This window comes from Desmodus rotundus, chromosome 4 (assembly GCF_022682495.2).
Source record: "Desmodus rotundus isolate HL8 chromosome 4, HLdesRot8A.1, whole genome shotgun sequence".
NCBI lineage: Eukaryota > Metazoa > Chordata > Mammalia > Chiroptera > Phyllostomidae > Desmodus > Desmodus rotundus.
In genome coordinates, this window is record NC_071390.1 from 47,394,084 (window position 1) to 47,418,824 (window position 24,741).

Consider the following 24,741-nt stretch of genomic DNA (forward strand, 5'->3'; position numbering starts at 1 on the left):
AGGTGCTATTGTTGTTCATGAAGACTTTTGGACTTTTGGTGGGGCGGGGAAGGGAGAGCAGTGTCAAAACAAAAATAATCTCAGGTTCTAATGTACATGAAAAGTTAACCCAAAGGGAAAGAGTTCAGCTTTAAGTTAAAATGCATAGCTTGATAGAAGTATAGCATACTATATAAGATAGCATTTGGGGATTCAGAATGATTGGCTTGTATTTGTAAAAATAACAACTGTGCCTTGTCATGATTGTTGTTTGTGGTATACTTTATCCGTAAGGGGTTTGTGTATATAAAAATGCTCAAATACAGTTGAAGTCCTATTCCTGTCAGGAGTATTTCCTTAATACATGCTGTTAGACCTTTTTTTCTCCCTCTAGTTAGGAAGCAAGAGAGAGGAGGAAGGTAAAGGGACTAACTCACCAGCGTCAGGTGTGCCCTATAAAATGAAGGAAGAAGAAAAGGAGAGAATATCAAACCCTTAACCAGAGAATTAAATTAGATTCCTACACCAGCAATCACATAGGCAGCCAGAGTAAATAGTTGGGAAAAACAAGGATTTAAACTAATTCTGTCTTTTTCCTACCCTATATGTAGTCACTTTTAGCAGTATAACTCTGTCTTCCCTAAATAACTGAAATTCTTTTAATTATAATACAGGACAATTTGTAATTAAATAAACCTTGAAAATTTAATGTAGAAATTCCTTTATTTTTTAGTTTTTTTTTTCTTCCTTAAAGGTAAGGCAGAGAGATTCTTTTTATCTTCACCCAAGGATATGTTCATTGATTTTTTAGAGAGGGAAAGAGCAGTTGGCCACTTCCTGTACACACCCCGACCAGGGATTGAACCTGCAATTTGGTTATGTGCCCTGACCGGGAATTGAACCCTCCCCCTTTGTTGTACATGATGATGCTCCCACCAACTGAGCCACCCAGCCACGGCAATATGATCGTGATTTTTATCCTTCATTTTGTTTATGGTTGTTCCCATTAATGGATTTGTAGATATTGAACAAACGTTGCATCCCAGCAATAAATCCCACTTAATTGTGGTGTATGATCTTTTTACTATATTGCTGAATTCAGCTTGCTAATATTTGTTGAGGATTTTTGGATCTGTGTTTTTTTAGGGATGTTGCCCATAGTTTCCTTTTTTTCTATTTGTAGTGCTTTTTGTTTTGGTGTCAGGGTACTACTGGCCTTGTAAAATGAATTTGGGAGCTTTCCCTTCTCTTCAGTTTTCCGGAATAGTTTAAGAAGTATAGGTGTTCATTCTTCTGAATGTTTGGGAAAATTCACCTGTGAAGCATCTGGCTGAGGACTCTTCTTTATCGAGGGTTTTAGATTTTGTTAGTAGTCATCAGGCTGTTCAGATTTGTGTTTCTTCTGATTCAGTCTTGGAAGCTTATGTTTCTAGGAATTTATCCATTTCTTCCTGGTTGTCGAATTTGTTGGCATATAATTGTAGTATTTTCTCATAATCTGTTATATTTCTGTGGTATCAGTTGTCACCTCTCTGATTTTTGAAATTTTATTTATTTGGGCTCGCTCTTGATGAATCTGGCTCAAGGGTTATAGTTGGTTTTTAAGCATTATTGATTTTGTTTATCTTTTCAAATACCTGCTCTTGGTTTTTATTGGTCTTTGGTATTTTTAGATTACATTGCATTGTTTCCAGTTTAATCTGTATTATTTCCTTCCTTCTACTCACTTAGGTCTTTGTTCTTGTTTTTCTAGTTCCTTTGGGTGTAAGGTTAGACTATTTATATAAAGCTTTTCTTGTTTCTTGAGGTAAGCCTGTGTTGCTGTGAATTTCCTTCTTGGAATTCCTTGGCTGTGTTCCATGGATTTTAGGGCCATTGTGTTTCATTTGTCTAAGGCATCTTTTCATTGTGTACTAGCATGTTAGCCTCCATGTGTTTTTGTTTTGTTTCGCTTTGCTTTGTTTGTTGAGTTTTCTTGTCATTGATTTCTAGTATACCATTGTGATCGGAGTTGTTTGGTATGATTTCAGTCTTAAAGGTAGAGATCTAACCTGGAAAATGATCCATGTGCACCTGAAAAGAACGTATATTCTGCTGCTTTTGGGTGAAATGTCCTGAAAAATCTCAACCAAGTCCATCTGGTCTAATAGATCATTAAGGGCACTTTTCTTGCTGATTTTCTGTCTGAATGATCTACCTATTGATGTTCAAGTCCTGTACTTTTACTGTACTACTGTTGATCTCTCCCTTTCTAGTTTTAGGTGGTCCTACATTGGAAGCATAAATGTTTACAAATTACAGCATTTTCTTGAAATGGTTCCCTTTATCATTATGTCTCTTGTTCCAGCCTCTGTTATTTACTTATTTGTTTGTTTGTTTGTTTATGCATTTATGAGAGAGAGGAAGAGGGAAGCATCGATTTGTTGTTCCGCTTATTTATGCATTCATCCCTTGCTGCTTGTATGTGCCCTGATTGGGGATCAAACCTGCAATCCTGGCATATTGGGATGATGCGCCAACCAACTGAGATACCTGGCCGGGGCTTAACAGCCTTTGTTTTAAAGTCTGTTCTGTTTGATGGAAGTATTGCTACCTCAGCTTTTTTTTTTCTCCATTTTTAATTTGCATGAAATACCTGTTTCCGTCCCTTTGCTTTCAGTCTGTGTGTGTCTTTAGATTTGAAGCGGGTCTCGTGTAGGCAGCATATGTACAGAATTTGTTTTTATCCATTCAGCCACCCTTGTCTTCTGATTGGAATACTTAATTTACATTTAAAGTAATTATCGATACCTTTATAGTATTGCCATTTTGTTGTTTTCTGACTGTTTTTGTAGTTCTTTGTGTTTACCTTGTGCTTCAGTACCAACCTACTTTTAGAGCAGGCTATTTTAAGTTGATGGCTCTTAAGTGTGAACACATTCTAAAATCACTACAGCCCTAGCTGGTGTGGCTCAGTGAATGGAACACCAGCCTGTGAACCAAAGGGTCACCGGTTCAGTTCCAGCTTAGGACACATGCTTGGGCCAGGTCACCAGTTAGGGGTGTGCCAGAGGCAACTGTGATGTTTCTCTTCCTCTCCTCCTTCCTTTCCCTTCTAAAAATGCATAAACCTTTTTAAAAAATCACACTACAATTTTTACTCACCCCCTCCGCTTTTTTTTTCTTCCTTTGTGTATGTGTTTTCTTTTTATTACTGTAAATATAAATGGTCTTTCTACTTTTGTCTTTCAGCCTTTGTACTAGTTTTATAATTGGTTGATCCACTGCTTTGATGTGCTTACCTTCAGTGGTGAGATTTTTTTCTTTTGTTCATATTTTTGATCTTTTCTTTTCTACCTAAGAAGTCTCTTTAACATTTCTTATAATATTGGTTGGTGGTGATGAACTCCTTTAGCTTTTTGTTATGTGATACGCTCTTTAGCTCTTTTGATTCTAAATGAGAGCCTTGCTGGGTAGAGTAATCTTGGTTCTATGTCCTTGCTTTACATCACTTCGAATATTTTGTGCCATTCCTTTCTGGACAGCAAAGTTTCTGTTGAAATTAGTGACAGTCTCTTGTGAGCTCCCTTGTAGATTTCTATCTAATTTTCTCTTGCTGCTGCTAAGATTTTCTCTTTGTCTTTAACCTTTGACACTTTAATTATGATGTGTCTTGGTGTGGGCCTCTTCGGGTTCAGTTTGTTTGGGACTTTCTGGGGTCCTGGACTCGTATGTCTAGTTTTGTCAGGTTACGGAAGTTTTTAGTCATTATTTCTTCAAATAGGTTTTCCATCCCTTGCTCTCTCTCTTCTCTTGGGACCCCAATGGTGCAAATTGTTGGTATCCTTGGTGTTGACCCAGAGGCCCCTTAAACTATCTTCATTTAAACATCCTTTTTCTTTTTGCAGTTACAGTTGGGTGTTTTTTCCCCAACTTTGCTTTCCAGATTGCTTGTTTGATTCTCTCTACTGTAATCTGCTTTGAAGTTACTCTTCAGTTTTGATTGGGTTTTTGTTTTCTGTCTCTCTTTATGCTTTCTGTCTCTTTATTGAAGCTCTCACTGACATCATCTTGTTCTCCTAAGTTCATTGAGCAGTCTTACAACCAAGCAGTCTTTTGAACTCCATATCTGGTAGATTGCTTGTCTCCATTTTGTTCTGTTCTTTTCATTGGGACATGTGTGTTTCCTCATTTTGGCTGACTCTCCGTTTCTATGTATTAGTTATCAATTGATTTTAGAGAGAGAGAAAAACATTGATTTGTTTTTCTACTTATTTATGCAGTCATTGGTTGATTCTTATATGTGCCCAAACCGAGGATTGAGCCTACAACCTTGTTGTATCAGGGCGATGCTTCAACCAACTGAGCTACCTGCCTGGCAGAGTGGCCTTATGTAAGTGTCCTGTGGACCCCAATGGCACAGTCTCCTCAGTCACCTGAGCAGGGTGCCCCGGGGTATCCCCTGTGTGGGTTGTGTTTCTTCCTATTGTAGTTGGGCCTTCGTTGTTGCTGGCAGAGTAGTGGGTGGGGTTGACCCTCGGGCGACTAGCTCTGAGGGGCAGCAGCAGCTACAGCACCTGAGCTGTTGTGTAGGGGCTGAGCTCAAGGAGTATGACTTACTTCATCATGGTTCTGGTGCCAGCTGAGGCCACCCTTTGGCTGTATCAATTGTGGAGCTGTTCTGTAGGGCACTGTGGTCTGAAGCCGCCCAAGTATGTTGGGTCTGGAGCCTCTTGGGAGGGACTCGAGTGCAGGCATAGGTTAGCCAGGGCTTGTACTGGTCTTGGGGCAGCTTGGTAGAACACGAAGTGATTGTGGTTTGTTGCCCCTTGTACTAGGCTTGAAGATGTTTGGGAAGAGGCTGTGCTGTGAACCAAGACTGGCTGCAGGTTGTGCCATGCTTGGCACCCTTTGGTGGGCATTGTGGTGAGATGAGCCCAGCTCCCACTCGTGTTAAGCTTTTGGTCACTTAGTTGGAGCTACGTTACAAAGAGGGGCCATCACTTAGCCAGGCCTGCAGCCACCTGATGGGAGTTAGAATGCAAGTTGAAACTGATTGCACTTGTGCTAGGCTAGGGGCTACTTGGCAGGAGCTACAGTGCATGACAGGGCTGGCTGCTGCATGCTTTATGTGGGGTTCGTGGACCTTTGAGAGAGTTTGTAACACCAGCTGAGGCCAGCCAACACCTGTGTGAGGTTTCTGAATTTTTGGGCAAGTCCATAGTGCCAACTGAGGCAGGCTGCTGTTTGGAGGAGCCAGTAGGAGAGGCTCTGAACAGGCAAGGGAGTTGAGTGGCACTGGGTCTTGGAATCACTGGGTAGGTGATCAGTGTTAGGTTAATGGAGAACACAGATTCGGCATCTGCCTACACTGGGCTGTGGGAGGTGAGTTCAACAAAGGAGTAACTGTGCCTGCTAGTACTTCTGTGTCCAGAGGTCATTGCCCCCCATGCCTGCCCCTCAGCCCTAACCCTGATGTTAGTCAATTTACCTCCTCCCCATATGTCCCTGGCATTTTTCAAGCTGCTGCTCCCTGTTGCTTTTCACAGCCTGATGTTAATGGGGACTCTTTGGCACTGGTGGCATGGGCTGCAGAGCCTGATGTGAGGTTTGGACCCCTCGCTCTTCAGGCATGACCTCTTCAGTAGTACTATCCCTCCCATGGATTGGGACCTGCCTGTGCTGTGTCTCTGCCCCTCCAACCAGTCTTCGATGTGACTTCTTTATATCCTTATAGGAACTATGTTAAGCTAGTCTTTAGGTGGTTCTCAGTAATGGTTCTATAATTTGGTTTTAAGTTGGATGTGATTGTGGGAAGAGGCAAGCTCAGAGTTTGCCTACTCTGCCACCTTGACCGGAAGTCCTCACACTCTTCCTGTCAGGAGCTATTTCAGTAAAATAACCATCACTTACTATGTGCCAGGAGCTCTTCTGTGCACTTGAAATACATTAACTCATTTAATCCTCACTGCAACTTTGTGGAAAAGTACTGATCTTACCCTCATACAGACAAGGAAATTGAGGTACAGAGTAAAAGAAGTCTAAAATTGCTCAGAGATAACCAGGTGACAGAAGCAGAACCTGAAATGTTATGAAAGATGCTTAACCGCTGCTCATCAGTTACCTTGATAGCTTGAGGAAATGTTAATGGCTTGCTTAGGTATTCGTGGCCAGTTTCTTTTTTTGGTATTGGGAGCATGTTAGATTTTTGCATAGTGCATTTGTTATAGTTTTATTAGCTTACTTACCTCCTTCCTTTTTTCTCTCATTTTTTACTTTATTTTTAGGTTCCATACCCCATGAAGTGCCTCAGATATTAATTAATAGGGAACCTTTGCCTCATCTGCATTTTGATGTAGAGCTTCTTGGAGACTGTGATGTCATAATTAATGAATTGTGTCATAGGTTAGGTGGTGAATATGCCAAACTTTGCTGCAACCCTGTAAAGCTTTCAGAAATTACTGAAAAACCTCCACGAACACAAAAAGAGTTGGCACATTTGTCGGAGTTGCCACCCACACCTCTTAATATTTCAGAAGGCTCAAGTTCGCCAGAAAGAACTTCACCACCAAATTCTTCAGTTATTGTCACACTTTTAGACCAAGCAACAAAGAGTAATGTTGATCCAGATATGTCTGAATCAAAAGATTGTGTGGAAGAAAAGTCACAGGTAGTACAGACTTTTACTAGGAGCACTGAAAGTGTTACCGAACAGTTGGAGAGCCCAGATTTGAAGAACGTTGGCTCCAGCACTGGGGAGAAGGATGAAAGAACTTCAGTAGCGGAAACAGTGAGAAAGTGCTGGCCATCCAAGCTTGCAAAGGAGCAGATTAGTAAACGGCTTGATGGTAAGAAACTACTATTTTGGATGGTACAATTATTGTAACAAAATATTTGCAAGAAATGAGTAACTTTGACAGGTTTGTTGATAGGGTAGCTTTATGCAACTAACTCTAACATTACAAAGTTGAGTATTTTAGCTAGAGAAAGATAAACAGTGGTATCCTAAATAGTATGGGGAAGAAATAATGTGTGAAGTATGCTTAGTACCTTGTACTCTAGGAAGAAAGAAGGTAAGCATTAAATTAAGAAAGTTGGGAAATACTGAGTGCTCTGCCATTGTCTGGTGAGAGATTTAGTTGGTAGAAATGACGACGGAGATGTCAGTGCTTTTGTGGGTCAGCTGCTTTATACACAATACCTGATTTTAATCTCATGAAGTAGGAAATATTGGGTTGGCCAAAAAAAAATTTTTTTTTCCCTGTAAGATGGCTTTAGTAGTGCTTAGTTGTCTTTAACTTCATTCAAAAACAGTTTGTTAGACTGTATTGTGACAGTTGTCATAGCAGTGTGCATTTTTAAAAAAAAACTTAACAAAATAGATGCATTTTTGTGCAGCCATTTTAATATTGGAAGATGGAAGAAAATATGCGACATTTTCACCATATTATGCTTTATTCAAGAAAGATAAAAACACAACTGAAACGCTAGAAAAGATGTGTGCGGTGTGTGACGAAAGTGCTGTGACTGATGGGACATGTAGAAAGCGGTTTGTGAAGTTTCTTGGTGCTATTGAGCACCCTTGGCCTCTACCTACTAGAAGCCAATAGCAGCAGACAGCTAACATACTCAAATATCCGTATCAGTAAAGTTATTGGTAAAAGTGAAAAATATGTCTTTTATTTTACAGAGAAAAGTAAATGGATTTTTTGGCCAACCCAGTATTACTACATCTCTGCTATGGGTGGGAAATCTGAGGACTGTAGAGGTTAAATACCCCATGCAAGGCAGCATCTAGGATTGGAAGAACCAAACTGGATTCCAGTCCCCAGAGTGCCCCTTTAATCACTATGCTTTGTTGTCTCAGATCTAGAAAACATTTAATTCTTCTCCATTAATTATAAGGAATTGCATCTAACCTGTTGCCACATGGAAAGTCTTTATCAATTAGTATTAACATAGGTAAAATCACTTTCTGCTTTTGGGAAATCACCATTTAAGTCCAAGTAACATCTGGTGAAAAATCCTAATTGAATCAAAGTAGAAAGCAGACTCTTTAACCTAGATGCTGCAATCTTGAACATACAGCTTAAATTACTAAGTCCCATTCTACTCACCATACAGAGAACTGGCAACAGATCTTAGACAAATGTATTAAGTGTTCTGATCATTTGCTATAAATGATTTTTTTTTCCGTTGAATAAGCCTTTGGGCCTTTTCCACACTAGGCATTAGTAAGTTCTGGAGGCACAGCGATCAATCTGATGCTTGTGTATTGTTAAAAAAATAAGTGTATGTAAAAGTAGATGCTACTTGAAGTGGCTTTGGTTATATAGAAGACTTTACAAACCGCAAACCCCCCCCCCCCCCCCAGTTTCCGACTTTGGTCTTGAACATTATATAGTAGAGCTAGCATAGGAGAATGCTTATGTTTGCAAATGTGTAGGACAGAAGTAGAAAAATTACTGTTGATCTAGTCAGGTAATATTAAGTCTCTACCACATGCAGCAGGGGTGTCAAACTCATTTTCACTGGGGGCCACGTCAGTCACACAGTTGCCTTCAAAGGGCCGAATGTAATTTCAGCTCCTTAACTGTTAAGGACTACTTACATTTACACAGTCCTAAAGTTACTTCAGCCCTTTGAAGGCAACCACGAGGCCGATGTGGCCCCGGTGAAAATGAGTTCGACACCCCTGATACATAGAGTCTGCCTATGCCCTGGAAGGCTTTTGGGGATTTTTTTTTAATATCTGTTTTGATGGATAGGCCAAACCTACAAAATTCGTTGCCCCAGTGAACAAAGGTTAAATCTGGAGACCTCTCTTTGGGGTTACAGTTTGGTTCTACTCTAACAACTTCTTCAAAGTACAGGCTTTGGAATTAGACCCACGTTGTCTTAGGTCTGCCTTGGGCTGTTAAAACCAAGTACCGGTAACCGCCTGACTTGACTCACTCAAATAGTTTGCCACCATTTATGTTGTGAGGTCAAGGCTAAAGGGGAGGAGTAGAAGTATATATGAGGTAAAACTAAATTTGTCACGATGGTTGCCAACAAGAGGGCAAAAACTGGCATAGGGTGCTTGGACTATGAAGATGATTCAGTTTTTGTGAGAGCCCAGAGCAGAATAAGGCATTTTTTTAAAAAACATGGACCAAAACTATAGAAAAGTGTAGTACAACCACGTGCTGGGACCTGGGACCCCTTAAAAGACTGAGTAGGTGTGATTCAAAGATGGCAGTATTAGGAAGTACCAGATGGGGTTCTCTGTTAGCAGCTATAATACAAGTTGTTGATTCCCTCCTCTGATCATGGAAATTAGTACTAGTGGCTTAAAAAACTGAAGAATATTCTGTTGTTCTGAAACAGAATAAAATAAGTGGATTTTACATTGTAACTTGTGATGTATTAGGGAACTGTGAAATCAGTTCTGGGGTTCTGATCAGAATTGTCAACATTTAGGTTGCTTCAGTGTGAAAACTGGGTCATTATAGGGTAGAAAAGTTTGAAAACCTTTTTAAAGAGAAGCTAAGGTATGGTTGGCAGATGGCATATCACTGCAGATATATTAATGTAAGTGAGGCTTTTGTGAATTTGGGATATGGTGTAATGTAACACTTAGGTGTGAAAATAATTTTATTAGAAGCTATTTTTTCCTGTGAATTTAAGGGTAAAAAACATTTCATCATTAATGTTTAGGGTCCCCATGCATTCAGTTAAAAATTACAATGTCAACAAAAGAAGCTAAACCCAAACCAAATTTGACCAAGCTGGGACTTTTAAAACTTTATTAACAGATGCAAATTGATGTTCTTTAGAACATCTAGAGGAGGTGCTCTCCTGGGGTCCCCCTGGCTTGGGGGTATAGGGAGCTCTTCTTACTGAAAGTCAAACCTCATGCTGTGATTTGGGAGGGGTTGGGGCAAAAGGTTAAAATCCACTGCTAGGTGAGTGCTCCTCTCTCTCACTACAAAAACAGATTCTGATTCAGCAGGTATAACAGGACGCCTGAGAATTTAAATTTCTAACAAACTGTCGGGTGATGCCAGTGTCTACAGGCTATCGTTGGCCAAAAAGTCCGTTTAGGTTTTTTCTGTAAAATAAGACACATTTTTCATTTTCGCCAATAACTTTATTAATTTGGATATTTTGAGTATGTTGGCTACTACCTCCCTCATAGTAGAACATTGATTGTCCTCAGTGTCTTGATTTGATTGCTATCAACTTCAACTGGCCTACACAATCATGGAGCGTGGTCCAAGGAGAAATCTCCAGCACAAAACTTTGCAAACCAGTCGACAAGTTTGATCGGTCATAGCACCTTCTCCATAGCACAAATCTTTCTTTAGCCTTTCAGTTGTGTTTTTATCTTTCTTGAAGTAATAAAGTATAATTGTGCCAAAAATGTTGTGTATTTTCTTCCACCTTCAATATTAAAGTGGCTGTACTAAATTCACCACTTTTGATGTTAAATGATATGACAGCTGTCACAATGCAATCTAACAAGTTATGTATGTACTTAAAGACAACTATACGCTTAGTAGAGCCATCTTACGGAAAAAACAAACGAACTTTTGGCCAACCTAGTAACTTTGAACAGGTGGTGAAACCATATTGACAAAGTATTCTTAGGTTTATAATAGGCAAAGGTAAATAAAAATATTTAATAAAGATGCTTTGAAAGCATATGTGCTTTAGAGAAGTACTATTCAGTTTCAGTTAACACAAATTATGTATCCATCTCATCCAGTCTGTTCAAAGGAGTTGGTTAACCTTCATTGAACATGGTTCTCTGCATTTACCTCATAGGGTGGTTGAAATTATTTTTTTCCAGATGAGGAAATTAAGGCAGAGAGATAACTGCCCAAATTTACAAAGCTCTGGTGAGTAGCAGAACTAAGTCTTCCATCCAGTACTGAGTCTGTAACTTGTTTTTGAACATCACTGTAGTAATACCATCTACTAATACTACTCAGGTAAAAGAGCTGGAACCTACACTTAATCCAGACTGCCCAATCAAACCGAGTTAGTCTTACAAAGCTAAAATAACATTTCTTTTATTACTATATTCCAGGTAATCAGTATCTGTTTTTACCACCAAATCGTTACATTTTCCATGGTGCTGAGGTTTATTCAGACTCTGAAGATGACGTCTTATCCTCTAGTTCTTGTGGCAGTAATAGTGATAGTGGAACATGCCAGAGTCCAAGTTTAGAAGAACCCATGGAGGACGAAAGTGAGATTGAAGAATTTTACAATGGTTTGGAAGATGATGCTGATATTAATGAGAGAGCTGGAGGAACAGAATTTGGAGCTGATGGAGTTGATCAGGAGGCAGTTAATGATGCTGTATCTACGAAACAGGAAGCAACAGACATTAACTGTCAGTCAAACAAATCATAATGTAGTAGTTGTCCAGGTACAGGAATTGTTCCACCAGCATTAGGAACTTAGCATGTCAAAAGGAATGTTTACTTGTGAACACGATAGAACAAAGGAAACCAGAAAGGTGTAATGTTTATAGACTAGTAAAATAGATTGTTTTTCCTATGGGTAATTTTTAACTTCCTTATTTCTGTACTTGTACACTCAACACTAACTTTTTTTTTTTTATAAGAAAGGTACTATGTATCTTTAATCTGCTCTTGGTCAAGATTTTCTTTTGAAGGTTCATTTGTATGATACACCCATATGTATATATAATTTTGTTTATACATTTTGCTTAATGAGTTTCAACATTTTAAAGTTTTCAAAAAGCCATTGGAATGTTAAATTAATGTAAAGGGAACAGCTTATCTAGACCAAAGAATGGTATTTTCCCATTTTTCTTTGTAACATTGAATGGTTTGAAATTCTCAAATCTCTGTTCTGCTAAACTTTTGATTCTTTATTAGCACAATTACCTATTTTTAAACACTGGCATTTTCCAAAACTCGTGGCAGCTAACTTTTAAAAAATCTCATGACATGCAGTGTGAGAAGAAGGAAGTCAACAATATGTGGGAGAGCACTCAGTTGTCTTTGTTTTTTAAAGTAAGACTTGGTGCTAAGAGTTTCAGGAATACTGTATTGTTCAAGTGAAGATGGCTTTTGTACTTCCTGTGGACATGTAGAAATGTCTATATTGGCTCATAAAACCAACCTGTAAAACAAATAAATGCTTTGGAAATGTTTCAATTGCTTTAGAAACAATAGTGCCTGCCTGGGTCCCCTTAGTTTTGAGAATTTTTGCCATTGTTGTTTAAATACCTATCACTGTGGTAGAGCTTACATTGATCCTTTTCCACAAGTATTAAACTGCCAAGATGTGAATATGCAAAAGCCTTTATGATCTGTAATAATGGTACTTTGGGGAGAGTGTAATATTAGGGACTGTTGCTTTTCTCCACGGACGAGGAGAGTGACAGGTCCTGGAGTATGGTTCCACAGTAGTATGTAACTCAGCCAGTAAGTACATGTCTCCTGTTGGGAGTATTCGGTGCAATAAACACCAAACTGCTAGCCTAGTTTATGGAGATAAACATGACGTAACTTGTAATAGCAGTAATAGCAGAATAGTTAATGAAATTAGTTCCTATTTGTGTCTTTATTTAAAAGCTTAGCTTGCCTTAAAACTAGAGATCAACTTTTTCAGATGCAGAAGCTTCTTAGCCTTTCAAAGAAGTTCATACTTTGTAAAATTGCACACTAAACATTTATTTTCCAGACTTTTCCCTACATTACTCCCAAATTATAAAGTATATTCCTATGTTGCTTTGGTATTTATTACAATTCTTAAAAAGACTTTGAAAATATAGCTGTTCTTTAAGCATAAAATCCAGCTAGGACCATTATTGCCAGAGACAAAAATTTTATTGAATGGCCACTTCCCTACCTATTTGTCTCAATCTGAATTTGGCTACACTAAAGAATGCAGTATATTTAGTCTTTCATTTGCATGATGTGTTTGTGCTATAGATACAATATTTTAAATTGAAAAATTTGTTTTAAATTATTTTTACAGTGAAGACTGTTTTCAGCTCTTTTTATATTGTACATAGTCTTTTATGTAATCTACTGGCATATGTTTTGTAGACTGTTTAATGACTGGGTATCTTCCTCCAACTTTTGAAATACAAAACCAGTGTTTTATACTTGTACACTGTTTTAAAATCTATTAAAATTGTCATTTGACCTTTTTCCCATTAACTTACATTGTTTAAGTTATAAAATTTTTAAATCTTCCAGAGTTTGTACAGCTTTGAGGGCTATATTAGATGCTTTCTTTTCATAGTAAATTTCTTCATTCAATTTATAACCATCTAACCAGAATGGTACTTAACACTGATAGTGCTGAGTTGTAGCCATTGGTACATCACCAAAGTTTCAAAATTGTATTTCAGCCATTCTAGATTGGAGGCCTTGATAAAAGTGTGGAGAAAAGGCAGGGCCTAAGAAAAACTTGATATATAGACTTGGGGGTGGGCAGCAAGGAATGGTGCAAATGTAGTGAATTCAGAGCCCATGTTATAAAAGCATCCAGGTTTTATGTGAAATTTAGTCTCCTGGTGCTAGATTTTCCAAATCTTCATGCAAGAAGGAATAGACAAAAACATGACTACAAACCATATTGGATATGAACTTTTTGAAAATGACCTGGACACCTCAGTCCTTTCAAATTCTTGAAAGGACTACTACTCAAGAGGCCAGGAACAGGAACACACCCCTTACAAAGTATATGTAATGAATAAACCTTGACTGCTCTCAGGTCTGCCTTCCTCCCCCCCCACAAACTTGTGAAGTGGATTAAAGTATTCTGCCCTGCTATATCCTGCTTGCACTACAAAAAACCAGTCTCAGATGTTATAAAATAACAGTGTTCCTTCAATCAGTGGTGCTTTACATCATCTACCTATTAAGCATTACTTGGTTATTTATTACAAGGCTCAATTCCTAGACTTGTAATCTAAAAGGGGAGTGTGGTAAGCACACCAAAATCTCTCCACTCATAAATGAATTAAATCTAAGCCTTAAACTCAAGCTAGGATACTAGCAGAAATATGGAGCATCTCTCAACGGGAAACTTAAAAGTATATATGACCTACTGAGCATCACCTTGAGAGAGAGAGACCTAATTGGCATAAGGTGGGGGTTGTGCACAGTATTAAAGTAACCTCAAGTGATTCACAAGTATAGCAAGGGTTGAGAAAGGAAAGGAATAGGGAAGTAATGGCATAACAGGGTCAACTTAAACTCCATTCCCAATTTATCTCTAGAAATAGTTCATTAATTAGCACTGGCAAGAGCGAGTGGTTATTGAAATAGGGTGAATTCTTTAGCAAAAGGAGAAAACGACCTGAGTTTGGGTGGTCAAAGTGCAAAAGGCTGGGGAGAAGAGGCTGAGAACAGGAACACTTGCTTTCAGAGGGTTCATTGTATGCTCTTCAGGGGAAGACTACCCTACGCGTATTACACAGGGTCTGACACAAATAATGCCCCCTTTACTACAAAATCAAAAGCATGTAATTCTGTAACATCACCATGCGACGTTTTCGGTTTAATGTTCAAATTAAAACTACAGATTATTACACCCATATCATTATCCTGCCAACCACACTCAGGCGTTACTTCTGCCAGGCCCTGTACTTTGATTTAGGGCTTTTTGTTAAACTAAATGCAATGAAATCATGTCAGGAAGGCCAAAAAGTTGTTAGCAGAAATGAACCCCATGAATAGTCCTTTATGAGTGGACCCCTATGAGAAGGCTGGGACTCTGTTTAAAAACCCACATCCTGGTTTATTTCATGCCAATTTAAAGCCATGTCTTGGTTCTACTGCTTTCTCAAGTCTGGACAATGGCTACTGGTTAAAATTACTCAAGACAGGAGCTGCAAAAACTATTGCTCTTAAATCTGTGAGACAACTAAATATTTTCAAGTTTAACCAACTCTATAATCACCGTCCTTAAAATTTAGTGAACTATTTGCCTGCTTTCCACACTGGTCTGCAAAGCTCAAGGTATTTTTCTTGTAGCCATAAAATGCAAATGGGTATTTGAAAAATTGTCAGTGATTTTTATTTTCTACCACTAATCTCCTTGTTAGTATTGTTGTGTGTCTGCAGCAACAGAGGGAGGAAAAGAGTATCAGACTGGCCAAATTAAACCATGTCCCACTGAGTTCCCAGATAAGATGCCAGGTCCTTATTAAAATATTTGTTCAATGTACTCCATCTGTATTGATCCAAAGTGACTGCTAATTCACAGATCAGCTGCATGGCATACTGAGGTTGCCATGAAGCTTAAACAAAAAAATCGCACCTGGCACACACACATTTTTTGATGTGAACAAACCCTCAAGGAAAGGATGCACAGGGAAACAGTATTAATATGAGGTATACAGAATAACTTTCATAGAGAAGAATGCCATTTAGAGGAAATTAGGTAAAAATACTGTTTTAAGGGCCATCTATATAAAAAGACACGGCTCACCAGTAGAAGGTTTTAGGTTAAACTACTAAAAAGTACAGGTTCACAATCGCTTCTCCAAAAACCCTGGGCTCATTTACATTTTGGAATTATGAATGTTAAAAATATTTTTAAATCACATATATTATGGAGCACCCCATATGGGTCTGAGGCAGCCTTTAAATCAAACACGTTATCACATTAACAGTGCCACAATAAAATGTACAAACAATCCCCTTTAGTCCCTTTTAATACCATAAATAACTGCAACAATTAGATCAGGTTTTGCTGTAAAATAAGACATGCAAATTTTTTTAAGAGTAGTTTTAGATTTTGGAATTACAGCTAGAAGACCTGGGGACCTCTATAAAATAGACAAATTTGTATGGGGATGGAAACAATCCAAAATTTAAGAGACCTTCCCTGAGACACTACTCTTAAAGAATTGTGAATCTTGTATGAGAACCACTGAAAATTTAAATATTAAACCAATAAATCTTTATTATTTGAACAGTTTTCACAGCATATTTTTATAAATTTAAAAAATAAATATTTGCATTATAGCAGAAAGTCACATGTGTTGCATCAACTGTTACAATTTAATGACAGGAGATAACTAAGCATCAGCACCATAAAATTGCTAAGATTTGTTTCTTAAAAATTCAAGGAAAGAGTTCTAAAGCACTGAAAATTCTGACTACCTACTAGTCTGCAGCATCAATAGTTTTGAAACCTATAAGCCAGTGACTGGTTGTCACGGTAGCCAATGTTCCTATTGCTGGCAATTGTAGGACAAAGTTCTTACATTACTAAGTATTAGACTTTCGATAACCTCCCATCTATCACAACAGGAAAGAACTACAAGTTATTTAGATAACTATTATCCATAATTTAGGTTTGCACAAGGACATTTATTCTAGCAAAAGAGCAAAGATTGTTTTCACCATGCTAAGTTTTTGCTTTTTTAAAGTTCTCAGAATAAGATTTAAATCATAATTTTTAACCCTTAAAAGTCAGTTCAGCTCAATTACAACCATAGAAACTGTACTGGTATCAGAACATAACTATTTTATTACAAAACTTAACATTATTTACAAAATGAAAAAATAATCAAATGACTATTGCAGGCCAAGGTTAAAGTACCCAGTGATTGAAGAAAAAACCAAGCAACATCTCCATGCACTCATACACCAGACCATCTGTGAGATACGCAAACTCTTAAAATTCATGTTAGTAAAACTTCAATGTATTCACAATACTTGAATGTTTATTGGTAGATGGCAAAAAAAATTCCATGGTTCTGTACAGTAAGTTTAATATTAACACAATTTGAACTTTTCCTTTAATATTTCTTGGCTTTCATGAATAGTTGTAGCATTGAATATTTTGCAAGTTAAGAATTAAAATAGTACCACCCTCCGTCACCTCACTGAATTCATTCCCCACAAGAAAAACACAACTAGTTTAATGCTTCTGCAGTAAACTGAACAGTTACAACGCCGAAGTTATATTAAACTGAAGCCTTCATTGTGATCAATAGCTTGGATCAGTTTAGAGCGTAGAGTTTCTTTTTCTGTATATTTTGGAAGATCCAGAAGATTAAAACAGGTGTGTGAAACTGGGAGATATTCCTCACCACCTCCTGTTGACTGGATGACGAGTTTTAGACTCTTCATACCAAGAATAGGAATGCGATCGCTACCTGTCAAAAATACTGCCAAGAAAAAAAAATCATTCAGCCAACCACTTTTATTTTAAAAAAAAAATAGTATACACATGTATTTATGTTATTTTCAATGGTCACCATAGCAAAGCTTTCCATTGACATTTGCTCTAATGTGGAAGTCTACCTCCAGAATTTGAACATAATTTTGTGACATATCCACATAATATTTTTTTAAAAGATGTTTAATAAATGTTTGATGAATGAATGACTATTGTCCCTGACAAAAATGTTTTGGGAGCTCTTTTGGGAATAGCTGTTTAGAACTAGTTTATAAATTAAATACAAAATGCAGTTTGGATTATGATTTTCTATTTGTTTTGACAAGTCATTTTTTTAAAAAAGATTTTATTTTTAGAGAGAAGGAAAGGAAGGGAGAAAGGGAAAGAGACATCGATCAGTTGCCTCTCGCACGCCCCCAACTGGGGACCTGGCCCACAACCCAGGGACGTGCTCTGACAGGGAAGAGAACCTGCAGCCCTTCAGTTCCCGGGCCAGCGCTCAGTCCTGTGAGCCACACCAGCCAGGGTGGCCAGTCACTTTCAGACAAACATTTGTAACTGGCAGTCAGAACTCATATTATCACTTAAGAATGACTTATCATCCTTAGAATATGCAAAGCAATGTAACCAAGATTCTCATTTCAATTATCAAGAAAATATTGACAAAAATATTCCTGGCAATAGCAGGAGTATCAAAGGGCATGTCAATGATTTAGATACATAAATTCTGACAGCTTTATTTAAAAATGTGAAATTTTAATTAGTATGCAGATTTTAGATTAAAAAAACAGACTGTTATAAATAAGAGGACTAAGTCTGTCCTGCAGATGTTCCATTTTCTACAGAAATTCCCAAATTTTTGGTACAGAAGCAAAGAAAAAGAATAAAAACAGATCTTTTTCTAAAAGGAATAATTACAACCCTAGTATATTGTTATTATTACAGTTTTCATTTGAAAGGACCAACTCTACTCTGAAGGCAAAATAAAACACAATAAATAAGACCTTGGAAGAATATTATAAAAAATAACCTTATTCACCGAAGTGAATCAATCTCCTATGGGACTAACTTAATAATTAGACTGCACTCTCATAAAACAGAACAGTTAGAAATACTTACACAGAAATTGTTTTTTCTTTTCCAATGGCAATTCATGAAATACTTCCCAAAATATTTTTATTGTAGGATGTTCTGCCCAATACTCTCCTTTGTATTCTGTATTCTAAAAAATATTTTTTATTGAGAGAATGTTAGTTTTGAATCTGAAAAATTGGTTTCACTTCCTTAGCACATAAACATCGTCCAGTTGTTTGAGCTCCTCCAATTCAGTTGATTACCTTTATTTCCTGAGCATTTTGTAATTGGGAACTGTTAGTTCCAGGGGAAAGAGAAGAAAATATTGGGTTGACCAAAAAGTCCATTTAGTTTCTTCTGTAAAATGACACAGTTTTCATTTTCACCAATAACTTTATTGATTTGGATATTTTGAGTGTGTCAGCTATCTCCCTCAGTTGACTGTTCTCAATTAATGTCTCGATTTGATCACAATCAACTTCAACTGGTCTACCCGACCATGGAGCATCATACAAGGAGAAATCTCCACCATAAAACTTTGCAAACAACTCTTGACACGTTCAACCAGCCACAGCACCTTTTCCATACAATGCACAAATCTTTTTTTGCCTTTGTTGTGTTTTTACCTTTCTAGAAACAATAAAGCATAACATGCCAAAAATGTTGAGCATTTTCTTCCATCTTCAATATTAAAATGGCCACACAGGGTGTAGGCTAGGGGTGTCAAACTCATTTTTCATAGGGGGACCACATTAACCTTGTTACCTTCGAAAGGCCGAATGCAATTTCAATTCCTTAACAGTTAAGGAGTAGTTACATTTATACAGTCCTAAAATTATTTCGGCCTTTTGAAGGTAACTGCAAGGCTGATGTGGCCCCCTGTGAAAATGAGTTTCACACCCCTGGTGTATGCAGACACAGCTCACCTCTTAACACAACCACATCAAAATTACATCTAAAATACAGAACCACCATCACTCAGGAATGTCAGAAATCAGACTGAATGGAAATCTGACTACTACAGAATTAAAGAAACCACATCCGTCCAGACTAGTAGAAAATACACAGACAAGGTATGGGCTGGTCCCACACCCACATGGATAAAAATTCGGGAGGGATATCTCAGGAGTGAGGAGTCCCAGACCCACACCAGGTCCCTGATTCCAGTGCAAGGAAGGTAAGTCCCCACAAACTTCTGTCTGCAAAATCCAGCAGGGACTGAGTCAGGAGAAGAAACTTTTGGAGTCCCAAGTAGTTCCTCTTAACCCACACATGGACTCACCTACTCAGACTCATTCCCTCTGAGCTCCAGTGCTGGGGTAGCAGCTTGAAAGGTACCAGTGATGTACTGGGAGAAAATGAAGTGTCTGGCATCAAGGTGAGCAAAGGCCATTGTCCCTTTGCCAAACCCTCCCCCTAACTCATGGGCAAGCTGGTGCTGTATCTGAGGCCCAGTCAACCTGGCTAACACTGTTTGTCCAGCCTTGGAGATCAATAGAGGTTCCACCCCACCCAACTTACAGGTCCACCCAAGCTGCTTCTCCATATGAATGGCTGGTCTTGGCTCCTAAATCCTATCAAACAAGTAACAGCTGGCATCAGTGAGTCCTAGCAGCAGCCAGATTAGATTCACAGATAGGTCTGGTCTGGGAATCTCCAAGCCCAGCACAAGTAGCAGCCATCTCAGATTGCTTTACAGCTCAGGCAGGGTTGAACTTGGCCTGCGCACCCCAGGAAACCCCGGGGCCAAAGTATCCAGTGGACAGCTGCAGACCCCAGTGGAGCACCACCACCCTGCCCCCGCACAGCCAATCCCCCACAGATGAAGAGGGTGGTGGTCAGTGGTCACAGCCAGTCCTTGCAGCTGACTGGCCTGGGCAAATCCCTCCCACTGACCTGCCAACAGCAGCCAAGGCTCAAATGTAAGAGGAGGGTATACTCAGCCCATGTGAAGTGCACACCTCAAATACCCAGCTTGGGTGATAGGAGAAGCTGTACCACTGGACCCTACAAGACACCTACTACATTAGGCCACACTGTCAAGACAAGGAGTCAAAGCAGCTCTACCTAATACACAGAAACAAACACAGGGAAGCTGCCAAAATGAAGAGACAACCATGGCCCAAATGAAGGAACAGATCAAAACTCCAAAAAAAGAGCTAAACAAAAGGGAGATAAGCACTCTATCAGATGCAGAGTTCAGTAAACTCTTTATAAGGATGCTCAAGGAACTTAGTGAGGACCTCAGCAGCATACAAAAGATCCAGTCAGAAACAAAGGATACACTAACTGAAATAAAGGACAATTTATAGGGAAACAACAGGAGAGTGGATGAAGCCAAGAATCAAATCGATGATTTGGAACATAAGGAAGCAAAAAACAACCAATCAGAACAAGAAGAAGAAAAAAGAGTCCGAAAAAAAATAAAGGATAGTATATACAGCCTCTGGGACAACTTCAAGAGGTCCAACATTCATGTCATTAGGGTGCCAGAAGAAGAGAAAGAGCGAGAAACTGGAAATCCACATGCAAGTCCAGGGAGCACAGACAGACCAAATTATGATGGATGCAAAGAGGCCCATTCCAAGACACATAATCATTAAAAGGCCAAAGGTTAAAGCTAGAGAGAGAGGCTTAGAAGCAGCAAGAGAAAAGTAGTTACTTACCAGATGGCTGACAAATGGGTGGGAGGGAGAGGGAGAGTGGTGAAGAGGTGAGGGGATTAAGAAGTACGAATAGGTAGTTACAGAATGGCCACAGGGATGTAAAGTGCAGTACTGGAAATGGAGAAGCCAAAGAACTTATATGCATGACCCGTGGACATGAACAATGGTGGGGGGATTTCCTGAGGGGGGTAGAGGCACTGGATGGAGGGGAGTACAGGGGGGGAAATCAGGACAAGTGTAATAGCATAATCAATAAAATATAATTTAAAGAATGGCTACATAGAAATTTACCAATTTTGACAAGATTTTTAAAAATGCACACTGATATGACAGCTGTCACAATACAATCTAACAAAATTGTTTCGCATGAAGTTAAAGACAACTAAGTGCTACTAGAGCCATCTTCCAGAAAAAAACAACCAACTCTGGCCAACCCCATGTGTATGAATGGACAGAAATGTCATTTCCACCAGTTCAAAGAACATGACAGGACTGTAGTATCTCCAAAAGCAAATATCTAAAGGAAAAACTAGAATTACACAAATATTAATGGGTTCTTAAAGTTCAATATTGAATTACCTGTGAGAATTATAAAAATTTTTCTTTTCCTATATTCACAAAGAATCAAATTCATTACTTTCCTTTCTATCTTCCCTCAAAAAAGCAGTACTAAGAACACCACTAATAATTTTCTGTGGTAGTCAGTTTCCAAGATGGCCCCACAAGATCTTTGCCTCCTGCTATTCACGCCCTTGTGCAGTCCCCTCCCACACTGAATAGGCCTGACCTCCATAATCATTAGGATGTTGCAGCATGAGAAATAAATGACTTCTGAGGCTAGATAATGAAAAACTGTGACTTCAGCCTCTTTTTGATCACTCACTCTGTGGAAAGCCAGTTGCCATTTTAAGGACACTCAAATAGCCCTATGGAGAAGTCCATGGTAAGATACTGGCCTTAGCCAACAGTAAGCTATCTTGAAAGGGGAACTATGCTCAAGCGCGCTTTCAGATGGCTAAAGCACCAGTCAACATCTGGACTACATCTCGTGGAGACCCCTGAGCTAAAACCACCCAGCTAAGCCATTTCTGAATTTCTGGTCACATAAACACTGTGAGACAGTAAATGTCCACTGTTATTTATTGTAATTTAAAAAAATGTTTATTTTTTATAGAGGGTACGGGACAAAGAGAGAGAGGGAGAGAAACACTGATAGTTTGCTTCTTGTACACACCTTGACAGAGTAGAAGGGGGTGGGGTGTAGTACCGAACCCACAACCCAGGTGTGTGCCCTGCCTGGGAATTGAACCAGCGACCTTTCACTTTCTGGGACAATGCCCAACCAACTGAGCCTCACTGGTCAGGGCCACTGTTATTTTTAAGCCACCAAATTTTCAGGTAATTTGCAGCAACTTCTTTAAAAAATATTAGCACTAAGAAAAAAGAATCATAGGGAGGAAGGAGACAACTAAGTCTACATTGTGAAGTATTTTTTTAAAAATCAAGCCAGGGCTGCTTTAATTTTTACTTATTAGACAGCATGTACCTTCAGAAACATCTTTCTTTTTTCTTTGTTCATCAGGCTAATTTCTATTTCTCCTTTGGGTCTCAGATCAAATGTCACCCGAATCATTCAAGAAATATTAACTGAGTTTTAGTCCAAGTCTGGGGCCCTGGAGAAACTGCAGTGAACCAAGTCCTTACTCTTTTGAAAATTACCACCAGTAAGAGGCTTCCCAGATTTGTGTAGCCCAGCTTAGGTTCCTTAAATACCATTCCACAAAACTCTATTCCTCTGTATTTATCACAGTTCCACAACTTAATGTTTCATATTCTTATTAGAGGGCAAAAACCACATGTCAATCTGAATACTGCTGTCCCCCTAATCTCATGCAAAGTATTAGGCATCCAGCAATGGCTCAAAATCTATTTTTCAATGGGATTCTTAAGTTTTGGCCTCTATTTGTAGCCATGATTATCTCAATGATTGAACTCTTGAAATCTACAAAATATTTGCTAGGAATCTGCAGAAATTTAATTTGGATAAAATGGCTTGAATTACAGAAGTTATTGTATTAACTTCTTTTGAATTAAATTCTGTGAGAACATTAGTGGGGAATAAAAGGAAGATGGCTCAAGTCTTTTTTTTTTTTCTTCCAATCTGCACCTGAGGACATGTATATTGATTTTAGAGAAAGGAAGGGAGAGAGAGAAACAACAAGTGAGAGAGAAACACTGATTGGCTGCCTCCCATACACACTCTAACCGGGGATCGAAACTGCAACCTAGGTGTCCTATTTTTCTGTGTATAATACATACCTTTTGCCCAAATTTTTGAGGGAAAAAATAGGATGAGCATTACACATGGGTATAATGGAAACATAATCCCATGTATGATGCACATAAAAATGTAGGCACACATTATACATGGGAGCACATTATACATGGCAAAATACAGTATGTGCCCTGACCGGGAATTAAACCTGCATCCTTTTGGTATACAAGACGACACTCCAACTGAATACCTGGACCTGGCCAGGACGAGGATGGCTAAAGATTTTTCTTTTTTTCTTAAACCTCTAGGTGATTCTGAAGAAATGTGTACACAGTCCTGATGAAGACAGAGCATTTAAAGTCACTAAAATTATAATGAATCAGATATAAAATGGAAAAAAATGAAGTATACTAAATATAAGTATACTGAAATATACTAAAAAATTACTGTCTCATTGAATGAATACTTCCATGAATTCTATCAGGCAAGGTTTTAGGTCATTACTGAGTGCTAGGCTCTGGGAACACAGCAGGGAACAGAGACAAAAAATCCTGCCTTCATAGCGCTTACATTGTAGTGAGGGGTAAAGAGTAACAGACAGTAGAGACAATTATGTCACATTTTAATGAAAAATAAAGCAGGAGGGAGACTGGGGGATGGTGAAGAGGGTGAAGGGGATTGAGAAGTACAAATTGGTAGTTACAAAACAGTCACGGGGATGTAAAGCACAGCATAGAGAATAGTCAATAATACTGTAATAACTGTACGTGTCAGGTGGGTACTTGAGAAATTGAGGGAACACTTTGTAGAGTATATGATTATCTAACCAGTACGCTGCATACCTGAAACTAATACAAATAATACTGAATGTAAACTGTAATTGAAAAATGAAGTGAAATAATAATAAAGCAGGGAAAGGAGACAATGTGTGTGCATGTGTGTGCATATGCTACTTTAGGTTAATTATCCAGCGAAGGTCTCTGAGAAGGTATGAAGGCATAAAGAAAGAGCAAGAACCATTTACAGTTATCAAGGTGAAGAGAATTCCAGGTACGTGGAATAGCAAATATAAAGGCCCCAAGGCTGGAATGTTATTGGAGGGTTCTAAACTCAGCGAAGGAGCCAATAATGCTAACGCAGAGTAAGGTAAAGGAAGAATAATAGGAGATGAGACCAAAGGACAAACTGCGTAGGATCTAAAGTGTAAGGAGAGGCCATCATATCATTTTCATTTCCAGGTGACTGGAGGTGGTAGGATCCATGTCTACTGGGAGTCTCCGTAGAGTACAGCTTTCTTCTTGTAATCAGATCAATTTACCCCAAACAGAAATCTTCACTCCTTTTCTGGAGGGTTTGAGCCGGGTACTGCCTTTCCGAGTGTCACCCTTAGTTCTACCTGGTCCCCCCGCACCCCGGTTCTAAAGCCTCCCTATAGAGTTGTCTTTGGTTGGGTAGGAGAGGGAATACAAAGAGTTCAGTAATTGCCCAAATCAGCTTTAAAGTAATTCTATTGCTTTTAGTCCAAACCCACATCCCCGCCATTACAGTAACATGCAACAGCAATTCCTGAGCCTGTCCAACATTCCAGGGTGTGAAATG

General features: G+C 38.7%; 2 protein-coding genes across 4 annotated transcripts in view; one reads left to right on the forward strand and one right to left on the reverse strand.

The window, feature by feature from the left end:
* SIRT1 (sirtuin 1) overlaps positions 1-13,149 on the forward strand; it is a 29,809-nt gene extending 16,660 nt beyond the window's left edge. The window contains exons 8-9 of the mRNA XM_053922701.1: positions 6,246-6,806; positions 11,033-13,149. Of these exons, the coding sequence (XP_053778676.1) occupies positions 6,246-6,806; positions 11,033-11,361 (890 nt within the window). The 3' untranslated portion in view covers positions 11,362-13,149. The remainder of the gene's footprint in view (positions 1-6,245; positions 6,807-11,032) is intronic.
* A 2,722-nt stretch (positions 13,150-15,871) lies between these two features.
* LOC112305483 (probable E3 ubiquitin-protein ligase HERC4) overlaps positions 15,872-24,741 on the reverse strand; it is a 146,347-nt gene continuing 137,477 nt past the window's right edge. For 2 of the 3 annotated variants that reach the window (XM_024561212.3, XM_024561210.3), the window contains 2 exons: positions 18,247-18,349; positions 15,872-17,116 (listed from right to left, as the gene is read on the reverse strand). In XM_024561212.3, coding sequence (XP_024416980.2) covers positions 16,908-17,116; positions 18,247-18,349 — 312 coding nt within the window. In that variant the 3' untranslated portion in view covers positions 15,872-16,907. The remainder of the gene's footprint in view (positions 17,117-18,246; positions 18,350-24,741) is intronic. The other variant, XM_045196068.2, reaches the window with a different exon arrangement.